Source organism: Hemiscyllium ocellatum, chromosome 2 (genome assembly GCF_020745735.1).
Source record: "Hemiscyllium ocellatum isolate sHemOce1 chromosome 2, sHemOce1.pat.X.cur, whole genome shotgun sequence".
NCBI lineage: Eukaryota > Metazoa > Chordata > Chondrichthyes > Orectolobiformes > Hemiscylliidae > Hemiscyllium > Hemiscyllium ocellatum.
In genome coordinates this window covers 121,228,989-121,255,771 of record NC_083402.1, presented here as the reverse complement: position 1 = coordinate 121,255,771, position 26,783 = coordinate 121,228,989, and the positions used below count along the sequence as shown (strand labels likewise).

The window sequence follows — 26,783 nt, the reverse complement described above, 5'->3', positions numbered from 1 at the left end:
GGAGGAGAGGGTGGAGTGGATAGGTGGAAAAGGAGCTAGGCAGGTCGGACAAGTCCAGAAAAGTCATGGGGACAGTGCTGAGCTGGAAGTTTGAAACTAGGATGAGGTGGAGGAAGGGGAAATGAGGAAACTGTTGAAGTCTACATTGATGCCCTGGGGTAGAAGTGTTCCGAGGCGGAAGATGAGGCGTTCTTCCTCCAGGCGTCTGGTGGTGAGGGAGCGGCGGTGAAGGAGGCCCAGGACCTCCATGTCCTCGGCAGAGTCGGAGGGGGAGTTGAAATGTTGGGCCACAGGGCGGTGTGGTTGATTGGTGCGGGTGTCTCGGAGATGTTCCCTAAAGCGCTCTGCTTGGAGGCGTCCAGTCTCCCCAATGTAGAGGAGACTGCATCGGGAGCAACGGATACAATAAATGATATTAGTGGATGTGCAGGTAAAACTTTGATGAATGTGGAAGGCTCCTTTAGGGCCTTGGATAGAGGTGAGGGAGGAGGTGTGGGCGCAGGTTTTACAGTTCCTGCAGTGGCAAGGGAAAGTGCCAAGATAGGAGGGCGGGTCGTAGGGGGGCGTAGGTAGTCACAGAGGGAACGGTCTTTGCGGAATGTGGAAAGGGGTGGGGAGGGAAATATATCCCTGGTGGTGGGGTCTTTTTGGAGGTGGCGGAAATGTTGGCGGATGATTTAGTTTATGCGAAGGTTTGTACGGTGGAAGGTGAGCACCAGGGATGTTCTGTCCTTGTTACGGTTGGAGGGGTGGGATCTGAGGGCGGAGGTGCAGGATGTGGGCAAGATGTGTTGGAGGGCATCTTTAACCACGTGGGAAGGGAAATTGCGGTCTCTAAAGAAGGAGGCCATTTGGTGTGTTCTGTGGTGGAACTGGCCCTCCTGGGAGCAGATACGACAGAGGCGGAGGAATTGGGAATACAGGATGGCATTTTTGCAAGAGATAGGGTGGAAAGAGGTGTAATCCAGGTAGCTGTGGGAGTTGGTGGGTTTGTAAAAAATGTCAGTGTCAAGTCGGTCGTCATTAATGGAGTTGGAGAGGTCCAGGAAGGGGAGGGAGGTGTCAGAGATGTTCCACGTAAATTTAAGGTCAGGGTGGAATGTGTTGGTGAAGTTGATGAATTGCTTAACCTCCTCGCAGGAGCACGAGGTGGCGCCAATGCAGTCATCACCCCCAATCTCCCCAAGCTTATCTCTCCACGCTTCAGTCTCTCTGCCTTTATTCCTGATGAAGGGCTTTTGCCCGAAACGTCGATTTTGCTGCTTGTTGGATGCTGCCTGAACTGCTGTGCTCTTCCAGCACCACTGATCCAGAATAAAGCCAGTAGAGATGAGTAAGAAATGTACTGAAAGATCTCTTGCAAGTAATTGATTGTGTTGTCTCTAATTTAGTGTTATTACTCTGATATTGTATATCTTTGTGTTGTACATTTTATTTCAAGGTGAGTTATCACTTGTTTTGTGGTAGCAGTTCTACAGTGAAATTTAATAGAGAGTTGCATTATTTATGTGTATATTAGAATGAGCAAATGGTTAAATTTAAAATGAAAAACAAATTACTGGAGAAACTCCACAGGTTTGGCAGCATCTTTGGAGAGAAAGTAGAGTCAATGTTTCAGGTCCAGTGACCCTTCTTCAGAACTAGTAGGAGATAGGAACAGGCTAGCATACATGCTGAAGATAGGGGGTAAAATGAATGACAAGATAGATGGAGCCCCGAGGGTGAGAATTAGAATTAGTAGGGATTCCTCTGCCCTATATTTGCCCCTGACTGATGCACCTAACCTACAAATCCCTGTGGGCAATTTAGCATGGCCAGTAACCTGCATATCTTTGGACTGTGGGAGGAAACCAGAGCACCCATAGGAAACCATGGAGACACGGGGAGAATGTGCAGACTCCACACAGTCAGCCAAGGCTGGAATCGAACCCGGGTCCCTGGTACTGTGAGGCAGCAGTGCTAACCACAGAGCCGCCATGCTGCCCACAAGTAAGTATCCAGCATTAGGGAAGGAATTATTTAATTTCAGACTGCAGGCTAAAGTTCTGCCTTTCGTGGAGTGCAACAATACAGAATATCACCATGTAAGGTTATGATAAATACAGTTACAGTCAGGCTGGGATTGGATTACCATCTCTCAGGACTGTTGGGACAGCTAGTTTCTAAGCTATAGCTTGAGGGCAGGAGGCAAGTCATTTTCATAATAAAAAAACATGCTGGATTTCATTCAGGGACTGTATGACAAATAGCTTTGATTTACAAAACGTCTTTAGGCTTCTGGAGGCATAACTTCACCTGAATGATTCTGGTATATATATATCTACTCTTCTCAGTAATTTCCCACCAAGAACATATTTGAACTGGTCTAAGTGTACCTTTTCAACAAATTCTTCCACCTGTGAAGGTTTGTATGCAGAGAAACAGTGTGGCGGACAAAGGGTTGGAAAACGATATGCCAGGGTGGAAGAGGAGACCAGAAGTAGGTAAAAACGGGTTGGCTGTGTTGAAAGCAGCCCACATGATGACAAGGCTTGGGGTTAAGTTTGACCTCACTTTTTCCTTTTTGTGTTGATGGTGTGATTTGACTGTATTTTTGTAAACTTGCTCATTATGTTTCAGTACTGAAAGTGTAAAGGTATTTGTGATCATTGATTAGGAATGTCTATAAGCCTTGCAAATTTCACATGCATAAGAAGTTATGTAAAGCACTCACCTATATATTTTAATAATTAGCATAGATCTGCTTCACTTGACTTAACCTCACCAAACTGTTGGAATGCTGAGTGATGCAAAATTGGCTTTGTGCTTTACAATGGGGACTAAAATCAAGGTAGCCTAGGGAATTTAAATTTGGACAGAAGGTAAAATTGTGTCAAATAGATCTCAATGAGATTATCCACTGAAGAGTGAAACCTTTGAAGTACTTTTTGAAGTGGAGTAATTATTGTAATGACTCGAAATCAAGTGGTGGCAAGTAAATCTACAGCCTTTGGTTATTGTGAACTGTTCTGGGCACCACCCTGTCAGAAGACTATTATTTTTGGAGAGAATGCAGCGCAGATGTATAGAATAATAATCTGGACTTTGAGGGGTAACCTCAGAGGAGAAATTACTCGATATTCTTATATTTCCTGGAATTTAGCAAGTTCAGAGGTGATTTAATGAAAGTGTTCAAAGTAGACAAGGGGCTAAAGGAGGGGAAGCTGAATATGTAAAATTATCATGGATAAACTAACTGTGTCTCTACGGTGTGCCATTCAGTCAGAAACACATAATGTAATTTGTGATTGACAGGTCAAGAAAGTTGTGCTTTTCCCACTGCTCATAATAATGATGATAGTTTAGCGTCTTGAGCTCTTGGAATATGTTGACAGAAGGGAGTGTGTCTCTCAGCAGATGGTTTTCATGCTCTTTGTTGACTGTGTGAAAACCGATGGTGATTATTTATGTTTGTTGGATTCAAGCAGACGTATTCCTCCTTGTAATAGTCACATCTGGGGAACTTGCAGTTCAACAATTTTACATGCAACTGAGGAAAGATTCAGTCCTGTTTTCAGTGTCTAGGTTTCTTGAACATTCCTTCAAAACTAAGCATTGTCACATTGTGGTGGTGTTACCCTCATAAAGGCAGCTGTGTACCATCCTCAAAAGGCATTAGTAGCAGAGTCCTTGAGTTTAAGGTAATAATCAGTAGATTCTGATAACTTTTCACCCCCTGCTTATCAGGATAGACAGGAATGTGGAGTTATCAAATCAGTCATGATCTTATTGAATGGCAGAGCAGGCTTGAAGGGCCAAGACGTGCATTCCTATGTCTGTATGTATAATGTTGCAACAGGCTATTCAGCCCAACTGGTTCATGTTGTTTATGCTTCATTTAAGTTTCCTCCCTTCACTCAGTGTTGTGCCTTGACTTGCTGAAGCCTTGCTGAACTAAGAAGTTGGTGGCATAGTGGTAATGTTACTGGATTTATAATCCTGATGTTCAGAGTCTGGGGTCATGGGCTCAAATCCTACCATGGTTATTGGTGGAATTTATATTTAATTTAAAACTTGCAGATGATAAGGCACATGGAAGCATTGAGAACTATAGGGACATAATGGAGAACTTCCAAAGGATATAGACAAGTTAGTTTAATAGACAGATAAGTGGCAGATTACATTCAATGCAGAGAAGTATATGATGATTCATCTTAGTACAAAGAGCATGGTGAGACAACATAAATAAATGATATGACACTAAAAGGAGTGCAGGAGTAGATGGACCTAGGTGTCTTTGTGGGAGAATGTCATCATGCCAATGTAGGAATACCTGAGCTTTCCAAGTTGTTGTGGGTAAAATCACAAAGATTGTTCAGCCACTTGAATCTTGCCATCCACCAATGCAAGCCAAACCTTGTTCATTCAAATTAAAATTCTTGCTTGGCCTGTTTAAAAACACGTTCAGTTGTTGGATACTGATGGTTCTCAGCTGGGTTTTAGGTACTGTACTGGTGGTACCATTTCCCCCACCTTCTGCATGTAACCCTACACAGTCTTCCTTTTCAGATAATGATCTGATTCTCTGTTGAATGCCTCGATTGAATCTGCCTCCATCACACTCTGTACAAAAGCTGAATGAGGAGTATGGAGTGGGTACCTCCATTATTTATGACTTTAAGAAGCAGCAAATCCAGTTTTTATCCTAGATATCACATTCAGAAAGAAGGAAGTAAACAAAAATAAACTAAGCATAAACCAAAAAATGATGGATTAAACTGAATGATGATAGAATGAGAGGTGCCATTGACTAGGCCGTTGTTGATAAAGCAAACTCCAATTTTCAGCCCACTGAACTGAACACCTAAACTTAATGTAAATAGTGTTCAGGTTGGTTCACAAATTTAAAAAGTACCATGAAGTAACATATTTAAGAGTCTGGAGATAAATCCTCAGCACATTGAGACAGCTGAAAGATTTGTAAACAAGTTTGCCAAGTCATGGAGTTGGAGTTGTGCAGCATATAAACAATGTCCTTCAATCCAACTCATTCATGCCGACCAGATATCCCAAATTCATCTAGTCCCATTTGCCAGCATTTGGCCTTTATCCCTCTAAACCTTTCCTATTCATATAGCCATCTAGATGCCTTCTAAATGGTGCAATTGTACCAGCCTCCACCACTTCCTCTGGCAGCTCATTCCATACACGCACCACACTTTGTGTGAAAAAATTGCTCCTTAGGTCCCTTTAAATATTTGCCCTCTCACCTTAAACCTATGCCCTCTAGTTTGGAGCTCCCCTATTCTGAGGGAATTTGCTATTGAAAGCTTTTCTAGTGGAAAAATCTAAAATATCGATTCAATATCCTTATTTTGGCATAATGCATGAGAAAAAAACCTTAGCAACGGCTAGTGAAAAGGACACCAACAGATGGAAAAGACACAGAAGACGATTTAATGTGCTTGGTTGTGCTAATGGAGTTGGAACAGACCAGTGTGAATTATTGTATTTTGGAAAAAGCCAGTGCCCACAATCTGGGTAAGAATATTTATACTACATTATTATGGTAACTAGAGCATGAATAACCAGGCAAGTTTGTCTGGACTGGTTTCAGAGGTACTTTGTTCCAGAGGATGCAGTCATGATGAAAAATGCAAGATATTGTTCTTGCTTGATGTTTATGCAGTGGCTGGGCCCCTTTTCAGTGTGTTTAGCATTTACTTACCTCAGAATGTACCCTCATTGACACAGCCAAGGGACCAAAAGATTTTATAGTCCATAAAGTATGAGTATAAAGACAAATTCACATTGTGCTGTGAACTGACGCCTGGGTATAGCAGGGTTCCAGAATGCATTTGGCGTGAAAAGTGCCATCTGGGTGATAGAGCAGACGAGGGACAAAACATCTGACAAACACTTGGCACAGCCTGTGGTCAGCCTTTGTGTTTGATGATGATGAACATGCTGATGGTAATTTTGAAGCATCCAATGTATCTAATGAGAAGGTGATTTTTGGAATTGTTGGATTCTGTGAGTGAGGTCTACACAAGCTGCACACTCACTGGGAGAGCAAGGTGTTCAAGAAATTATGAACATAAACTGTGTTGAGTCTGTACTTCGCACATTTGCATGTGATGACATTATGGTAATGATTTTATCCAGAGGAAAAAGCTGAGGAAAGTGACAACATTGGTAACCAAGTAGAATAAGTAACCGTAGACACGTAAAAAATGTGTTTGGTATTTTAACCAAATTCTGTGTACTTTGGCTGCTTTCAATTTAAAGTATGGCAACGAGTCAGCTATGCTTGCCTTACCAGTGAACATGGCTGAACTCTTCCCAGAGATGCTAATGACAGTTTTTGGCTTGGGAGTGTGTTCAATACTGACCAAGATCAGTGACTGGCAAATATAACCTCTTTATTGAGCATCTGCAGTTGCACAGTTCGAGGCGGCAATGGAATCCAAAGTACAATTTTACAGTAACCTCTACTCCGTTTTTACATACATTAAAATTTTAGTACTGTGGTGTCACATAGTTGAATCTATTGTACATAAGCTTGTGTGGCATCTGTCCTGGGGAAGCAGGAGATGCTTTAAGCACTTACTAAATGCTGGCTGTTACTCCTGATGGGATTAGAATGTCTGTCTGGTCTGAGCTTGCACAATTAATAGGGGTTAGTCCTTCTGTCATTAAAGTAGAACGATTGTAAAAATACTAGACCTGTACGATCTAAGTGAGAAGTTATGCGCGTACTAAATAAAAGTATAGGGAATATTAAACTGACTCCTGCAGCTGGGTTGTGACATTTCATTTACTGTTGCTGGTTTTGACAGTTCTTACACATTCATGCACTTTCAAGGAAGCATTGTTTTAATAGTAAGTTTCTTTAAAAGGGGTAACAGCCCTATTTAATTTGTATTTAAAAAGTATAAATTCATACGTTAGCACAAAATGGTAGTCCTAAATAAAAGTTAGAAATCTGTAGTGTGTAAGGAAATTTCAGTGATAAGGAACAGCAGACTGTAGGGACATGGTACAGGAAACTGATGACCTGCCATCTATTCCGATCCCGAGAGATGGTTGCTAAGGGCTAATTAACATTATAATCCTTCCACAGTTTCAAGTGGGTTATGGACTATGTTGCCTAATGCCATGATTAAAGGCATTTCCTGAGGGTTGGGGAGCAACTTGGAATGGGAGGGGAGGGATCCAATTCTCATCATCTACACTAGTACTCACGGCACTGATTGGACTCAGAAGAAGGCTTTGCTGAAGGATTTGTAACAGGAGCTGAACTGAAAAGCAGACCCTCCAATGTCCATCTTCTTTATTCTCTCTCTCTTACAAATAGGCTTGATGGCTATAAGATTGATACAAGTGTGTTTTTAAAAAAAAAAGTTTAAGTGTTCAGATTGGGAATACCTCAAGTGCAAAGAGGAGGATTACTTGAATAACCTAATTCCTAACAAGTAAAATATAATAGGGGGCAAATTGACTTGTGTTACAGCTACAGTGAATGAAAGTTGCTGGACACCAAGGTGATCTACAGTGAAGACTTCTGTAGCACATGTTTGCAGTTTGAGCAACCCGGGATTCAAATAGAGTTGGAGCCTGAGCTGTAGATGTTGCACAAACAGGAGGAAAGTTACCTGGTCACTTTTCTCCAGAGGGAAGCTAGAATTGGCAAGGTGCCATAGATATCATAGAGGTGTACAGCAAGGAAACAGACCTTTCGGTCCATCTTGTCCATGCCAAACAGATATCCCAACCCAATCTAGTCCTATTTGCCAGCACCCGGCCCATATCCCTCCAAACTCCTCTTATTCATATACCCATCCAAATGCCTCTTAAATGTTGCAATTGTACCAGCCTCCACCACTTCCTCTGGCAGCTCATTCCATACCCGCACCACCCTCTGTGTGAAATAGTTGCCCTTCAGGTCTCTTTTATATCTTTCCCCTCTCACCCTTAACCTATACCTTCTAGTTCTGGACTCCTCGTCTCCAGGGAAAAGACTTTGCCTATTTTTGCTATCCATGGCCCTAATAATTTTGTAAACCTCTATAAGGTCACCCCCCAGCCTCCAATGCTCCAGGGAAAACAGCCCCAGCCTGTTCAGCCTCTCCCTATAGCTCAAATCCTCCAACCATGGCAACATCCTTGTAAATCTCTTCAGAATCCTTTCAAGTTTCACAACATCTTTCAGAATTGCATGCAATATTCCAACAGTGGCCTAACCAATGTCCTGTACAGCCGCAACATGACCTCCCAGGTCCTGTACGCAATACTCTGACCAATAAAGGAAAGCATACCAAACACCACCTTCACTATCCTATCTACCTGCGACTCCACTTTCAAGGAGCTATGAACCTGCATTCCAAGGTCTGTTTGTTCAGCAGCACTCTCTAGGACCTTACCATTAAGTGTATAAGTCCTGCTGAGATTTGCTTTCCCAAAATGCAGCTCCTCCTAATTTATCTAAATTAAACTCCATCTGCAACTTCTCACCCCTTTGGCCCATCTGGTCAAGATCCTTTTGTAATCCGAGGTAATCCTCTTTGCTGTCCACTACACCTCCAATTTTGGTGTCATCTGCAAACTTACTAGCTATACCTCTTAAGGTCACATCCAAATCATTTATATAAATGATGAAAAGAAGTGGACCCAGCATCGATCCTTGTGGCACTCCACTGATCACAGGCCTGTATTCTGAAAAACAACCCTCCACCACCACTCCCTGTCTTCTACCTTTGAGCCACTTCTGTATCCAAATGGCTTGTTCTCCTTGTATTCCATGAGATCTAACCTTGCTAACCAGTCTCCCATGGGGAATCTTGTTGAGCACCTTACTGACGTCCATATAGATCACGTCTACCACTCTGCCCTCATCAATCCTCTTAGTTACTTCTTCAAAAAACTCAATCAAGTTTGTGAGACATGATTTTCCATGCACAAAGCCATATTGTCTATCCACAATCTGTCTTGGGTGGTACATAGCCAACAAGGCAGTTTTCAGAGGACAGCATAAGAAATCTCGATGGGCCTCATGGAGTTAAAGTCTCCATCAAACTTGCCAAAATTGATGCTTAGCTGATTTCTGGTAAAGTCCAACAACAGCGAAAGCGAGGGCAAAATAGTATCTGATGGGAGGAGCTATGGGCAGCACAATGTGAGCAATTTAACTCAGTCAGTCCTGGATCCTTGATGGTACTAGGAAGATTTCTGGAAATTTACTGGCTTCAGGCCAATCCGGTGCAGGGAGGGAACGAATGGCTTGAGATTGGTGGGTTAGTAGCTTAACGAGAGCTGATTGAAAGTGTGAGTGAGGAGTTGGTGATTGAGTGAGTGATGGATGAACTGGGAGGTGCTGGAAGGGTGAAATTCAAGTTTACTGCTCTGGCAATTGTTAACTTTCTGCAGTTAGCTCCCTTCCCAGAATGAGTGAGAAATTGAAGTATGGCTCCTACCAGGCAAAGAGGTTGGCAAGCCTTGCAGTAGAGGTTTGTGTGGATAGGGAGATGGGGATAGATGAAGTCGGGTGTGATGAGGCTTGTGTGGACCATCAACACCACCGTTTATTTATTTTAATGGAATGTGGGTGTTACTGGCAAAGCCAGGATTTGTTGCCCATTCAAATTGCCCTTGGAACTGAGCGGCTTGCAAGACTTTATCATAATACAGTTAAGAGTCAACCACATTAGTATGGGTCTGGAATCAATGTCGGCTGACTGATTTTATTCATTAAAGGACATCAGTGAACCAGGTGGAATTTTACAATTAATGGTGCTTGTTATGGTCACCATTATTGAGAATAGTGTTATATTGTAGATTTATTAGTTGTATTTAAATTCTAATAACTACCGTGATGGACTTGAACCCATGCCGAGAGCACTAGCCTTGGCTTCTAATCACTAGGATATTATCCCTTACTCTGGACAATTAAGTTGGACTGGATGGCCTGTTTCTGTGCTGAAAATTCTATATAATTCTTTTATTTAACTTAAGTTTGTTTTCCTGAATTGGCATGTTTATCTCAATAAATTAATGTAATTCAAAATTACTTTCTAGATATCAGGACATTGCTTTGGGGAGGAATTGGTGTCCTGTGGGTGGGGATGGCCAAGAACATAATCAAGAATTCACTCCCTCTTAGAAATTCTGGATGTCTGTGATGTCTTTAGATGTCTTTAGACAGCAAGTGTCACTTGCTGTCATTCAGGTAGTTATTTGGTGTGCAATTTAGATCTTGTAAGCCTGACTTCGAGCATACTAACCCAAAAACTGATTGTTGAAAACCATCTATATTTGTCTTGGATCTAGTGAGTTAAAAGCCAAGCATGCAGGTGGTCTAAGATAAGCTGGCTCCTATTCCAATGTTTCTTACTGTAAATGCTTGCCTTTGACATGTGAAGTACAAATCCTGAGGCAAGAACATAATCACACGCTGGTCTTTAAAGGACTCCCGTCAGTAGTTTATGAAGATGACTGTTAAATGTTTTTGACCAGCTTTCTGTATAAAAATTATACATATTTGGTGATCTTCTTTCTGCTATAGTCATTCTGTATTCCTGGTGGAACAGTGGCTCATTTGAAGTTAATATAGCAGCCATTTTTCTTCATTTGTGAGGAGATGGATGTGAGCCATCACTTCGAGCAGAACTCCAAGCGAACTCTGGGCAGCAGTACCAAAGAGAGTGTCTTAAACAGGGAAATGGAGGAACACAAACCAGCTAAAGGACTACTGTACTGAACCAGGCTGCCAAGTGCCTTAACAGACTGTTAGCCAGGATTTTTTTCTGTTTTCTATGGCTACTGGAGGTGTTCACAATGGAACTGCACACTCAGATTTCACAACTCTTCACGTGATTTAAAATGGCAACCGGCAAAATTACTGGAGTGGGTACTGTTGGGGACCAAGAGTGGGCATAAATTCTGATTCCAAAGTCATTTTTACAATCTTGGCTCAGTGGGTGGTACTGTCCCCATAATTTAGGATGAAACTTTGTGCTACCACTGAGGGACTGCTCCGCTGTCCCAAGTGCCTTTTCTGGGTTGAATTGCTAAACCCAATCTGCCCTTTCATGTGGATGACCAAAATCATATGCCATTCTTGTAAAGTGAGAAGGATGAGTTCTCCCTGGTGCCCAATGCAGTATTTAACTCTCAATCAAAATCTAAGAACAAAGAATCTTGTTTCATGTTGCATTTTGTGAGAGTTTGCTAAATGCAAAGTGGTTGCTGTGTTTCTTATGACAGTGACTGCTCTCAAAATAAATATCATTACTATAATGCGCATTTCATTCATACAACTTTGCTATAACATGATTGACGAATTGGGGACACGGGATTGCACAAACACGGAACTACCACGTTACAGCAGAACTGACTGTATATCAATTTGTTTGTAAAGAAGTGCCCTTAGATTATACATAATTCTTTTCCAAAACTTTCTTTTTCAATTTCCAGTTTAAATTAGCCCAAATCCTGCAATGTTGTAATAAACCACAGAAGTAATGATGCCATAATTTCTCAAGTCTCGATCTAGTCCTTGGAGAAAGTCTCCAGTGTTTTGAAATCTGAAAGGATGTTTAATAAGGACTGAGACACTAGTCACAAAGGAGACTGCAAGATTCCCAATGCCTCCTGGATGCCAAGGGTTTGAGGAAGCAAATGGAACAACTAGTTTTGTTCATTTTTTTCCAGGTGGTGTGGATCCCAGTATTCGTAAGGATGTTTGGAAGTTTCTGTTTGGGATGTATCCCTGCTCCTCCACAACTCGAGAGCGTAAAGTGCTGGCATTGGAGCGCTATGTTCGCTACAAGATGATGAAGTGTCGGTGGCAGACCCTCATGCCAGATAGCAGGAGGATGAGAGTGGATGAAGCTGACAGTAAGTACTGTCTCAATTTTGTGTTCTGTATGGTAGTTGGAGAACTGGCATAGCTTCCCTTCCTTTATTTTCAAGTTGCGCATGGAATAATTAAACCTAAGATGTACTGTAGGTGCAGCAATAGGTCCGTCTAATCACCTTTGCCGTTCAAAGTTCGTGACTGACCACCTACATCGACTCCACTTACCCTCTTGATCTCCTAATTCCTTGATTCCCTTAGATATCTACTAATTTCAGATATGAATATGCTAATTGACTGAATGTCAACAGCATTCAAGACAAGAGACTGGAGGATTCATAATTTCCTCACCTCCGTCTTCAATATTCTTATCCTGAGACTGTAATCCCTAAAGAATGGTTATAAAAATTGAGGGAAGGTTGTTGGCTTGGTTTGGACTTCGCTGGAATGAAGTATCTCCGATAATACCCCAGAAGTTCATTTCTCATTTTCCCTGCAAACTGTCTTCCCATCCCATCCCATCCAAGCCAACAGCTCACAAATGTTGCAACACAAGAAAAACGTTACTAATCATGAACTGATAATGATGTGAGCATTTGAGATGAGTATAGTGGGGGATCATTACTGTTGCACAGTGAACTGATAGTGAGACAGTTCATAACAATGTTTAGCTGTGGTCACCCCGGTGTGGTAACTTTGGGATGTGTCACAGTCTGCATGGATAATCTCAGTCTCCGACTTAATTTTGATAAATCTGTGCTGGAACAGTATAAGTATAGAAGTTAGATTTGGTCTATGCATGTGGGGTTATTTTCTGATTGCTCCTGATCCTCAGCTATATTTTTTTCAGCAGTTGTAATCCATGATTGGTACAGAACTATCAGTCTAATTTCAACCAGGAGAAAAGGAGAATGATCCTGGCTGTCAGAAAAATTGTCTTTTTCCTTTAATTTAGATTAAATCCTGGGGTGTAACAGCAAAATGGAGACCGTTGAATATATCGGGGCATAGTTGTATTTTTAAAACGTTTGTTGAATTAAAACCACTCTGCCTGTTGTTTCCCTACAGCTCTGCAAATATTCCATTTTCAAGTATCTATTTCATTCATCTCCTTAAGTGTTACTATTGAAACTGTTTCCACCATCCTTTCAGGCTGTGTTTAAAGAAAATTCTCTTGTTTGCCCCACTGGGTTCTCTTCTGCCAATGTCTTCCCAATTTTAATTTCAAACCTTTCGATGATGTTCCTGTCACAAGTCAGTAAAAATAGTGCCCTTAGACAGTCTTGTAAGTAATTTATCCATTCCTTCAGAACTATTTCATGATGGCCTATGTCAATCATAGTGGCCTTTGTTCAGCAAAACTGATCGATCTGTTGATCTTAATGAAGTGCATGACTATGAGAAAAAGTTGTTCAATTAATTTAGTTCTCTTACATGAGGCATATCTGCGCACTGGAGACAGTTCACAAATTGTTCACCAGGTTGCTTCCTGGGCGAAGAGGTTTCCGAATCATACAGGTTTCCCGCAAGTAAACAAACTCTTCCATCCAACTCATCCACACCAACCAGACACCCCAACACTTGGCCCATATCCCTCCAAACTATTCATAAAACCATCCAGATCCCTTATAAATGTTATAATTGTCCCAGCCTTCACCACCACCTATGTGTGAAAAATTGCACTTTGTGTCCCTTTGAAACTCACCAAACTCACCCTAAATCTATGCTGTCTAGTTCTGGACTCTCCCACCCTAGGGAAAATACCTTGTCTATTTACTCTATCCATGCCCCTCACGATTTTATAAACCTCTGTAGTAGAAGGTACCCCTCAGTCTCCAACACTCCAGGGAAAACAGTTCCATCCTATTCAGCCTCTCCCTGTAGCTTAAATCCTCCAACCCTGGCAACATCCTTGTTGATCTTTCCCCTGAACCCGTTCAAGTTTCACAATATCCTTCCCGATAGGAGGGAGACCAGAATTGCACGCAGTAATCCATTAATGGAATTATGGTCGCTGGCCCCAAAGTGCTCCCCCATTGACACCTCAGTCACCTGCCCTGTCTTATTTCCCAAGAGTAGGTCAGGTTTTGCACCTTCTCTAGTAGGTACATCCACATACTGAATCAGAAAATTGTCTTGTACACACCTAACAAATTCTCCTCCATCTAAACCCTCAACACTATGGTAGTCAATGTCTATGTTTGGAAAGTTAAACTCCCCTACCATAACCACCCTATTATTCTTGTGGATAACTGAGATCTCCTTACAAATTTGTTTCTCAATTTCCCACTGTCTATCAGAGGGTAAATAGTAAATCTCAAAAGGTGATCATCCCTTTCTTATTTCTCGGTTCCACCCAAATAATTTACATGGACACATTCCCTGGAATATCCTCCCTAAGTACGGCCATAATATTATCCATTATCAAAAGCACCAACTCCCCTTCCTCTCTCGCTCCCCCCCCCGCCCAAAACCCAACCATCACCACCTTCCTATAGCATTTGTATCCTGTTACATTAAGCTGCCAGTCCTGTCCATCCCTGATCCACATTTCTTTAATTGCTTTGATATCCAGGTCCCATGTTTCTAACCACGCCCTGAGTTCATCTGCCTTCCCTGTTGAGCCTCTTACGTTGAAATAAATGCAGTTTAATTTATCAGTCCTACCTCATTATCTGCTTTGTTCCTGATTTTTTGACAGCTTCTTTTCCCAACTGTTACCAGTCTCAGACTGATCTTCCTCACTATCTCTGTCGGTACCAAACCCACCCCCTTAACTTACTAGTTAAATGTTCCCAAGCACCTCTAGCAAATCTTTCTGCCAGCATGTTAGTCCCCTTCCAATTCAGGTGCAATCCGTCTTTTTTATACAGGTCACTTCTACCCCAGAAGAGACTCCAGGGATCCAAAAATGTGAACCTTTTGTTTTCTTATGAGGGAAGGTTTAGCAAATTGAGCCTATACTGATTGGAGTTGGGAAGTTGAGAGGTGATCTGATCGAAACATATAAGATTCTAAGAGAGTTTTTTTTTAAGAGTGGCTACTGAGAGGATATTCCCCCTTTTGAGTCAGTCCAGATGGAATGACAGTTTGAAGATTTAAGAGTTTCCCATAAAATACTGAGTTGAGGAGAAATCATTTCCTTGAGGATGTCGGTCTGTAGAATTCTTTTCCTGAGAACCCAGTGACAGCTGGGTCATTTATTTAAAGTTGAATTTGAAAGATCTTTATTGATAAGAGTCAAGAGTGAAGGTGGCTAAAATGAAAGTGGAGCCAAGGCCACCTACTGAAGAGCTGGCAGAGCTGGAATGAGGGGTGAACGAGAGAATTTCTCCTCAATTGATTTTTTTTAATGGAAATCATTCTGGATTAGTGCAAAATTCCCAAGGAGCTTGGATGTTCCATATGGAATTGAATAGGTTAACTGAGTCAGTATTTCTTGGCATTCCTGTACTGTAACAATGATTTGCATTTTAGATACCATGGCATAAGTTCTTTGCAAATTCAGGCCTTTCTGTTGTTTGACAGACTGATTTAAGGAATCCTGAAACTCCTTTCTTTACATTCACCTTCGGGCTTGCTGTAATTGAAGGATATCATTATCATTTTCATGGGCGATGAGGAAAGAAGAATAAATATTTCCTTTCCAGTGATGCTTACATCCCATGAATAAATAGTGGGTGGAGTCCTCACCCATAAGTTCTTTGAATGTGAAGTGGCTTTAGATGTACTCAACAGAGTAAGATTAACTTGATTTCCTGAACTTCTTTCAGTTGAATGGTGTTGAGATACTTTTTTGGGAGTTAGTTCAGTAACTACTTAGATTCACACCTTTCATGAAATTTCAAACATATCCTTGAAATATTTTGGTGTTTAGCATGAACTGATTCTATTGACATGCTGTTAGATCAGGGTTATCAGCTATTGGACCTATCCTGGTGGCTTTATATTGCAATCTTCCATCTCCACACTCCTCAAATCATCAGATATCTCCAATATTTTTATTGTTAAGAAGCTAAAAAGCTTAGAGAAAATGTAAATGGACCCACGATTTTACTTTGGGTGTTCCTTACTGCATTATCCAGTAGATTATGCTTAATTTCCTGGAGTCTCCTTGGTAATCGACAATAACTTGCACGTGTATAGCATCTTTTTAACTTAGTTAAAAAAGGCAAGGAGCATTGTCAAACATAATTTCATAGTAAGCTGTATCAGGTGATATTAGATTAGGTTATCAGAAGCTCTGTCTAAAAGACAAATTTATACTGAGAGTCTTGAGGAGGAAACAGAGGCACCTGAGGTTTAGGGGTAGCTAGAGTCCAGGCCACTGAAATGCAGCTGGCAATTATGGAGCAAATGACCACAAACTGCAGTCATGAGGAGCTTGGTGAACTCTTGAACTGGAAGAAGTCCTAGCAGAGTAGTCCCAAGAGGAAGAGGGCTAGGGCATGGGGAATTTAATAACAGGTTGAGAATGTTAAAATCCGATGATTGTCCCTTCCTTAAGCAGATACAGTGTGAACAATTTTCGCTCCAAACTAGCTGCTGAGAATGATATCCCACTGAATCATGGCATATTTCTGAAGTTTATGGTGTGTGTTAGGCTGATCTGTGGTGTTTCTTGCTTTCTCTCTGTAGCAGAGCTTTATGAAGCAGCCCTTGCTTATCAACAAAGGGGCAGTGGCTGCAATCTTAAAGGACAGGAAGTGGATCTTTCGGAGGAAAATACTGAGCAGGTATCCTTCATAGAGCTGCAGGCAAAGGTCAGTTTCATAAATGGCAGGGGAATTGATTTTGCATGTGGTAACAATAATACAAAGTCATTGATTAGATCAAAGTTTAGAAACAAAGAAACTAGGTGAAGATTAAGGCATTCAAACCTTTAAGCCTACTCTACCATTCAATATGATTATGACTGATTCTTCATCTCAATTCCACATTGCCACTTCTTCTCCATATGTCTTGATGCCTTTAATATCTAAAAGTTTATCATACCTTTTCTTAAATATACTCTGTGATCTAGCCTTCACGTCCTTCTGAGATAGTGAATTCCACAGGTTGAGTACCTTCTGAGGGAAGAAATGTTACATCATCTTTGGCTAAACGACCTATCCCATATTCTGAGACTATGACTCCAGGTTTAAACTCCCCAACCAGCAGAAAAATCCACCTTGCATCCAGTATGTCTCGCCCTGTTACAATTTTATACATTTCACTTGGATCTCCTTTCATTTTCCTAACCTCTCCTAAGTTCTCATGAATACAGGCCTAGTCAACACAAACTTTCCTCAGAGGACAGCCCTCCCATTCCTGGTATCAGGAGAAAGCGAAGACTGCATATGCTGGAGAGCATCTGAGGAACAGGAGAGTTGATGTTTTAAACATGAGCTCTTCATCAGGAATTGATGAAGAGCTCATGCTCGAAACGTTGACTCCTACTCCTGTGCTGCTGCCTGACTAGTTGTGCTTTTCCAGCACCACACTTTATGACCCATTCCTGGTATCAGTTTGGTGAGCTTCTGCTGCACTCCTCTACTGCAAGTATATCTTCTCTTGGGTAGGGAGGCCAAAACTGCACACAGTACTCTGGTTACAGTCTCATCAAGGCCCTGTGTAACTGCAGTAAGGTATCTCAATTTCTGAAGTCAGATTCTCTTGCAATGAAGGCCAACTTATAATTGGCTTTCCTAATTTCATTGACTGGTGTAAAAGGGCACCCAGGTTCCTTTTTCCTCCTATTTATATATTGCCATTTAAATAATACTCGACCTTTCTGTTTCTCACACCAAAGTGTATAATTTTATATCCATCTATGTTATGCTGCATCTGCCATGCATAAGCTCATACTTGTCTGGATTGCTCTGAAGCTTCCTTGCATCATCCTCTCAATTCACATTTAGCTCTAGTGTGTCATCAGCAAAATTTGGAAATCTTGCATTTGGTTCCCTCATCTAATATATGTTTTTATATATTATGAATATTGGGTCCAAACACTGATCTCTGCAATATTGCAAGTCACAGCCTGCCACCCAGAAAAAGATCCACGTGTATCCTCTCTGTTTCTAGTCTGTTACCCAATTCCCATTCCATGCCAGTATATTGCCCCCAATACATGTTATAATTTTGCCCACTAATGCCTTATGTGGGACCTTATCAAAAGCTTTCTTGAAATTCAAATGCACCACATCCATTGGTTTTCCCTTATCTATTCTACTAGTTACATCTTCAAAAAGTCAACTAGATTAGTTGAGCATGATTTGCCTTGTATAAACCACATTGATTTTGACTGATCCTGTAATGTTTTCCAAGTGTTCTGTTATCATGTCCTTCATAATAGATTGTAAAAGACTGGAGCATTTTCCCCATGACTGGTGGTAATCAAGCTGGTCTTTATTTCATTTTTTTTTCTCCCATTTTTAAATAGCAGGGTTATGTTTGCCATCCTCCAACCAATAGGAAGATCTTCAGAGCCCATAAAATTTTGGAAGATGACCACCAATGCATCTAGTATTTCTCTAACTCCCTTTACTACACTGGAATACAGATTATCGTGCATGAGGCAAATTTAAAACCAGATTACTCAGTGGCAATTGGCAGATGGGACCTTTTCCTGTTCTGCCAGAGTCACTTCCTGACCACCTTTTGTCCAATATGTTGAGACATTTCCACATTGGATTGCTCCCATTAAATTTATGGCTGAAACTGTGGCACTGAAGATGTTGGCATTTTCTTCATCCTGTAACTTGAATATATTCTAGTTCCCATGCAGGGAATGGGATGAATTCATTCATAAGACATTTTGTTATAACTTAAATGAAAGGCAGAAATACTACACACTAGAAATCTGAAATACATTGTGCATTCTAGTGTAAAAATGCAGCCCCTGTGACCAGATTTTTTAGTAAAATAGTAGGGAATTGACTTATACATGAGTAATATTTCCAAGGGGTCTCCCTTTGCCTTGCTAGCCAGGTGTTTACAGTGGTATCCTAAAATTCCTTCAGTGCAGAGAGAGGCCATTCAGCCCATTGAGCCTGTACTGACGCTCCAAACAGCACCCCAACAACTCTCTATTCCCCCCCCCCACCCCCTCCAACCTTCCCATGGGAAGAAACAGGAGCACCTGGCAGAAACAAACACCATTATGGGGAGAGAATGCAATCTCCACATGGACAGCCACCCAAGCTGGAATTGTTGACAGGTCCCTGGTGCTGTGAGGCAGCAGTGCTAACCACTGAGCCATCATGCCACCTGTGCATCAGCCAATCGCAACGTCAGTGACTGTTCCCTGAATCCTGCCCCAAATCAAGCACAAAAGGCAATAAAGCTTGTTTATTTTATAAAATAGTAATCTTCATGAAAATCAACAATAATTTCTGTGTACTTAATTCTGCACATTCATCAAGCTCCAAAGCCATTTGAAAATTTTAACAATTTAATTAAGTTTCTAAAGTACAGAAAATAATACAGTTTAGCAGCAGAACATGCACATAATATACAGAACCCATAAAGCCAAACCATCTGCCCTTCTTTAGAACCAAGTAACTCATCCCTCTCTGCTGCTTGAATGGCATCATATGGATAATAATTGGCAATCACATAGTTATTGGCCATATCATTCCTGAGACATCATCCTCTGTCCCATCAAGTGTGTTGATATCTCATATTTCTTGAATAATTTGATGACTGCATCCGTTCTGATTTCATCCAAGGCTACCACAATCAATTTACACAAAGTTGCTTATGTTGGAGTCATGTCCTTCCTCTATTAGTGAATGTCCTGTTTCCTCTAATCATTCAATCATTCTGCTTTTTATCCAGTTAGCCTTGTTTGGAGAGAACAACGTGAACAAGATTGTTTTGTAAATCAGAATCTCTGTGATATATCTGTTTTGCAATATTCAGTGACACAATCAATGTTAAAGTGTAATGTGAATATGTTCCAAATGAGAAGCTTTTGGTGGTCAACCTGTACTTGAGGTTGGTGGTAGGTCTGGCAGCATCTGTGGAGTGAGAAACAGTTAAGATTCCGGATCAGTCAGTCACATTTGTATGCCATGGTAGTGCCATACGATGACTGTTTCCAGCAAAAAATTCAGGCATATCCATTGACTTCTCAAAGTTAAGTCCATCACCTTGAGACCACTATTAAATTTTAACCTAAAGTGCTGACTTTCTCTCCATAGGTGTTGCCCCACCTGTTTAAAGAATCTTATCCAGGTCACAGGGTATCATGTTACCCGTGTGCAGAATCTATAATTGCAATATCTTCTGCATTTTAAAAGGCTTTTAGTTGGTTGTTGAAATTTCTCATTGTGTGGAGAGGAACTCAGAAACTGAATTGACCAAAGTGATTGCTAGTGGCATTGCAACAGCTGATTTTCAGGTGTTACAGAAAAAAATTGTTAGATACAATATAGCTTATTTATATGCTGTCTCTCACATCACAAAGCATTCCAGAGTGCTTATCAAGAGCATAATGTCACAGGATCTGACTCCTGGTTACAGGCGATATTAGAGCAGGTTTCCAAAAGCTTAGTCAACGGTTAGGTTTTAAGGCATGTATTAAATGAAGGAGACTGAGAGAGATTGCAGTTTTGGGAGGACATTTTTGAACTGAAGTTGCTAATGGTGAAGCAGTGAACATTAGACATGCTTAAAAGACTGGAATTAGATGAGTTTAGAGATCTCCGAGGATTGAGGCTGCAGGAGATTCTGTACATATGTTGTCAGGTTGAAATCTGGCCTACACTTGTCATCATTGAACTTTGTTCATCTAACATTGACCCTTCTAACCATGGAAACAAAAAGTCTTGTAGCACAGAAGGAGATTATTCAGTCTATCATTCCTTATTAGTTCTTCCAAAAAGCAATTAACCCCCCCCCCCCCTGCTGTTTCTGCATTTACTTAAATATTTTCTCCACTTAATGTATTTACCCAATTTCCATGTGAAAATTGCCTTTGAATTTGTTTCCACTGCTCTTTCAGGCTCTATTCTGGATCAAAGCAATTTGTGTAGAAAAAAAAAACCTTCCACACCACTACTTATCGTTTCACAATTACTTTATATCCCTGTCATCTGGTTACTCACTCTCCTGCTACTGGAAGCAGTTTCTTCTTATTTATTGTTGTCAAAAACCCTTTATGATTTTGAGCATGTCTATTAAGTTGCCCTTCAACATGTCAGCTCCAGGGAGAACAATCCCATTTTTCCTATAATCTGTTTTCATGATGCCCAAATCTTTTGATCTAGATATACAATTGAAAATTATTTAAATTAAAAAACATTTGTAGGATGACATAAAGATAAATCTCTTTGTAAACTATTCTCAGTTTTATGTGGATCGTCAGAAAATCAATGTACATGAACTGCATGAAGCAATTAGGATCATAGACAAAGATGTGCCTAGAACTGAACGAGTCTTGGATTACTATCAGTAAGTGTGTACTTGTTTTTAAATCTAATGTATCAATATACTAGATCAATTGATTGCTTTCAAATCCTATTTTGGTAAATCACTTTTGAGACAAGTGTAGATCACTTAGCTCTATAACCACACAGATTTTTGTTGATCTACAAAAATACAGCATTTTTGCCCTGTATCCCTTATTACATTTAGCTAACAAACGATCTATCAATTTAAAATTTACAAGATTATTTATTTAGATTCCCTCGGTATGGAAACAGGCCTTTCGACCCAGCAAGTCCACACCGACCCTCCAAAGAGTAACCCACCCAGATCCATTCCGCCACCACATATTTAGCCCTGGTTAATGCACCTAACACTATGGGCAATAGTGGCCTGCACATCTTTGGACTGTGGGAGGAAACCTGAGCACCCGGAGGAAACCCACGCAGACACAGGGAAGATGTGCAAACTCCACAAAGACAGTGGCCCGAGGCTGGAATTGAACCCGGGTCCCTGGAGCTGTTGAGGCAGCAGTGCTAACCACTGAGCCATTATGTCACCTACGTCTGTGCCTCCCAAGTGATGAAGTGTAATTTTTAATTTGCAAAAGAGTTTCTGAAATCTACCACACTTTGCAGGACTGAAATTAGGAACCATTACTACAAAGTCTGGCCTAATATTCAGGTTGTATATCTCTGCCCTCAACAATCTCACCAGTGAATGCAGTTTCAGTCCGATTTAATCTTATTAGTTCCCTCTGAAATCTTGTAAACTCTGATCAAGTTAACCCTTCACCATCTAGATCCAGGGAATGCAACCATAATTTAGGTAAATTTGGAACTGAAATGAAATGAAAACAGAAAATACTCAAGTCAGGCAGTCACTGTGGGATGAGAAACAGAGTTAATGTTACAGTTCAGTGAGCTTTCAAACGTATAGTAAGTTTTCATGAAAAGGCATTGAACTTTGACTCTGTTTCTCTGTAGACAGATGCCCCTGATCTGTTGTGTATTTCCAGCATGTTCTGTTTTAATTCTAAATTTATGTAATCTCTCCTCCTGTTTTAACTATTGGTTCTCAGGGGCTATTCTGGTAAATCAAGTATGCACTCCCCCCAAGACCAATAAATTTCTTTTGTTTTTTTTTGTTCAAGGGAATGTGAATGTCACTGGCAGAGCCAGTCTTCAGTATCCCTCCAGATTGCTCCAGCGAAGTTGGTTGGGAGCTGTTCTGATGAACCTCTCCAATTTTGTGTTGTAACAATGTGCATAGCGTTGTTAGGAAAGGTGTTCCCCAGGATTTAGATGCAGTGACAATGATGGAAAGGTAATATAGTTTCAAGTTGAGGAGGTGTGATATTCCTGTGCATCTGCTACTTTCTAGTAGGTAGAGTAGTGGGTTTGGAAGATGTTGAAGGAGCTTGGAATTTCTGCACTGATCTTGTAGATGGTCCTTGTATGTTCTTCTGCACCCTCCATTTAGTCAGGGACGGTCCCCTGATTTAATGGTGGTTGTGGGGATATGCTGGACCATAAGGTTACACATTAAGCTTGAGTATAGTTCTGCTATTGGCCTACAGTGCCTCATGGATGCTCAGTTTTAACTTGCAAGATCCTCCCATTTAGGAGGATGATGGACCAGAGATATTTATTCTCCATGTGAAAGCAGGACTTCATCTCCAAAATGAATCTATGGTGATTAAAATAACCTCACAGAGGACAGTAGCCCATCACCAAGTCACCTTTTATTAGCAGGTAGAAAGTCCTGGACAAGATCCAGCTCTCAGCCAGTACTTGTTTTGACCAGGTTAACAGCCCCAATCAGGGAACTCATTCTATGAGGTGCACCTGGCTGATAGATCTACCTGTGATAGGCAGATTGGGATGAAACCAAGTAGATTTTTATCTCCTTTTTATTTTGTTTCCTCATATTTGCTACAGGCCCAGTTCATTAATTATGTGGATCCTAAGGTGTGGTGCCCAGAATTGAATATAGTACTTTGTGTCATTCATAGGTTTTTTTTATCAATTCGGGTTACTCTATTTGGCACGTTGTCGGATGGGTGTGGGATTGGCTCTGCTTAAAGCTGTATGTTTGACACCACAACAGTAATAATAAAATGAAATCTACCTGTTCTGATGATCTATTGATAAATGTCCTTGTTCTGTTCCCTAGAAATGATGGTGTGATCAACCTAATGGTGTTGAGAGATATACTAATCACTTTTGCTGCATTTCATCCAGGTACACTTGCTGCCTTTTGAGTATTGTTTTCTTGGGTTGTTTATTTAAAAATAGGGTTTTGCATTTCTGTAGCAAGTTTCATGTTCCAAAGAGATTTAGAAATGATGAAACACAGTGAAAGTCTGTATTAACATGAATATCAGGTTCACAAAAATCAGATAATCTTGTAATTGACCTGCAGGTAGGTGCAGGAGCCCAAACGCAAGAGATTGTGGGGCGAGCTGGGAGTCAGTGAATGAAGAGTGTCTGGGGAGGGGGAGAGAGTGTGGAAGTGTGATTCTGGGTCTGGCTGGAGAGGGATGAATTTTGTTCACTGTGATTCTGTGTCACTTTTCAAATATAAAACAAAGGCATGCTCTGGGAATGGGACTTGTGTATATATATATATATGTGTGTGTGTGTGTGTGTAGTGGTTCTGTTCGCCGAGCTGGAAGTTTTTGTTGCAAACGTTTCGTCCCCTGGCTAGGAGACATCATCAGAGGAGACACTGTTTAAAGATAAGGGGTTTCCCATTTATCCCATGCAACAAAAACTTCCAGCTCGGCGAACAGAACCACTACAACAAGCACCCCAGCTACAAATCTTCGCACAAACTTTGAATATATATATATAATGTTCATGGCATTATATATTATGTATCAACCAGCAAGCTCTGAGACAGTATTGGTTGATACATAATATGTAATGCCATGAATGCAGTGATACAAAAGGAATAGCCGTAAAAGTATTGTGGTCTGTACACCAGGAAGAATACCTCGGCTGATCATTATAGTATTGTGGAATTTCCTATGCCCATCTGAAATGGTAGATGGCCCTCACATTAACTTCTTTGCCAAAATATGACAGTGCAGCGCTTCCTCAGAACTACCCAAGGAGTGTCCAAGCTTGGATTTTATGTGCGCATTCTGCACTAGGGCTTGAAAATACACATTCGGAACCAGAGAGGAGAGTGCGAGCCACTGAGCTAACAATAATGATTAACTTCATTTTAATGCAAACTATAAGAGTGACATATTATCAAAGCTTAGGAAATTATCTTGCCATTTTGAGAACAGAATTGCTCCAGTTTTACCACCTTAAGAACAATTAAGGACGGGCAATAAATGCTGGCCTTGTAAGCGATACTCTCAATGTGTGAATCAATTTTTTTTAAAGGCCAAATCTCTCATTCTGAAGGCAATTATAGAATGACAAAAGGATAATGTAATCCATTTGTAAAATTAACACTTATAGCAAAGACATTTTGGATCTAAAAATAACTTGTAAAGAAGGTGTTTGCAATGTGTATTCTCTGAAACTGTATTATACTTTTTGCATTTTTAGATGTAAGCTATGTTCAAGGCATGAATGACCTTGTTAGCCGCTTCTTAGAGGTACTGGACTCTGAAGTGGATGCATACTGGTGCTCTGCATTCTACTTTGAGAAGATTTCTTATGACTTCAAAGAAGAAGGCTTGATGAGGAAAATCAGTAAGTCTGCTTTAGCCATACATTCAGGTTTGGGCTGATATCCTATTGTTTTTATGTATACCCAACTCTATTTCCTCCTGTAAGACTCTCTTGGAAAAAGATGTACATTAATCCAGCTTTTAGTCATCGGTCCTAATATTCCTTTAAACTCTGGGTTTTCAGGCTTAGTTGGTAAGGAGGACAGCTATGAGAAGAGGAGTGGTCAATGCAGGGTATTGTACTTAAATCCTGCGCACAGTATATGAAACAAAGTAAATGAGCTTGTGGTGAAAATTGAAATTGGCACATATGATGTTGAGGACGTCATGGAGACCTGATGCAAGTAAATCCGCGCCGGGAGGTCAACATACAAGGATACGTGTCCTGTTGAAAGGGCAGGCAGATGGGCAGAGAGTTGTGTTGTTTTGGAAGAAATGAAATTAAATTGAGAGCAAGACACAATTATTGGGTTGGAAGATGTAGAATCTGTGTGGGTAGAGAAACTGCAAAGGTAAATTGACCCTGATGGGAGAAATAGGATACAGGGCAAAAAATATTTCAGGAAATAGAAAAGGCATTTAAGAAAGGAACTATTACAATAAACAGGGCGGATTTCTATATGCTGGTGGACCAGGCAAATCAGGTTGGCAGTGGTTCCCTAGAAAAGGAATTGGTAGAATGTCTACGAGATGATTTTTTGGAGCACATTGTGGTAAGGTCCACGAGGGAACAGGCAATTCTGGGTATAATGTGTATTGAGGCAGACTTGGTTAGGGAGCTGAATGTGAAGGTAACCCTAGGGAGCAGTGATCACAACATTGAATTCACCTGGCAGTTCGGGAGGGAGAAGTTGGAATCATATCAGACATCATAGAGATGTACAGGCATGGAAACCAATCCTTTGGTCCAACTCGTCCACCCCGATCAGATATCCTAAATTAATCTAGTCCCATTTGCCAGCACTTGGCCCATATCTGTTTAAATACTGCCTATTTATATACCCATCCAACTGCCTTTTAAATGTTGTAATTAGACCAGCCTGCTCCACTTCCTCTGGCAGCTCATTCCATACATGCACCACCCTCTGCCTGAAAAAGTTGCTCCTTGGGTCTGTTTTATATCTTTTCCCTCTCACCCTAAACCTATGTCCTCAAGTTCTGGACTTCCCCACCCTAGGGAAAAGATCTTGTCTATTAGCCTATCCATGTCCCCTAATGATTTTATAAACCTCTATGAGGTCACCTCTCAGCCTCTGATGCTTCAGGTAAAACAACCCCAGCCTATTCAGCCACTCCCTATGACTCAAACCCTCCAACCCTAGCAGCATCTTTGTAGGTTTTTTCTGAACCCTTTCAAGTTTCACAGCATCCTTGCTAGTGCAGGGAGATCAGAATTGGACACAAATGGCCTAACCACTGTCCTGTACAACCTCAACATGACCACCCAACTCCTATACACAATGCACTGACCAATAAGGGAAAGATTCCAAGCACCACCTTCACTACACTAGCTACCTGTGACTCCACTTTCAGATGTAACGATATTACAATTGAGTAAAAGTGACGATCAAGACATGAGGAAGGAGTTGGCCAGGGTTGATTGGAAGGGGAGCACCGCAGGGAAGACAGTGGAGCAGCAATGGCAGGAGTTTTGGGGACAAATTCGAGAGGCACAGCAGTAATTCTTCGCAAGGAAGAAGAAGCATATTAAGGGGAGGATGACGTGACTATGTCTGACCAAGGAAATCCAGGGCAGTCTAAAAGCAAAAGTATAAAATATGGTGAAAATTAGTGGGAAGCCAGAGGATTGGGAAGCCTTTAAAAACCAACAGAAGGCTGTGGAGGCCA

General features: G+C 41.0%; 1 protein-coding gene across 2 annotated transcripts in view; it reads left to right on the top strand.

The window, feature by feature from the left end:
• Window positions 1-26,783, top strand: part of LOC132828806 (TBC1 domain family member 17-like) — a 51,079-nt gene that overhangs the window by 2,868 nt on the left and 21,428 nt on the right. Inside the window, exons 2-6 of one of the 2 annotated variants that reach the window (XM_060845933.1) lie at window positions 11,689-11,874; window positions 16,475-16,596; window positions 21,168-21,271; window positions 23,420-23,487; window positions 24,811-24,957. In XM_060845933.1, the coding sequence (XP_060701916.1) occupies window positions 11,689-11,874; window positions 16,475-16,596; window positions 21,168-21,271; window positions 23,420-23,487; window positions 24,811-24,957 (627 nt within the window). Of the gene's footprint in view, window positions 1-11,688; window positions 11,875-16,471; window positions 16,597-21,167; window positions 21,272-23,419; window positions 23,488-24,810; window positions 24,958-26,783 lie in introns of both variants that reach the window. The other variant, XM_060845922.1, reaches the window with a different exon arrangement.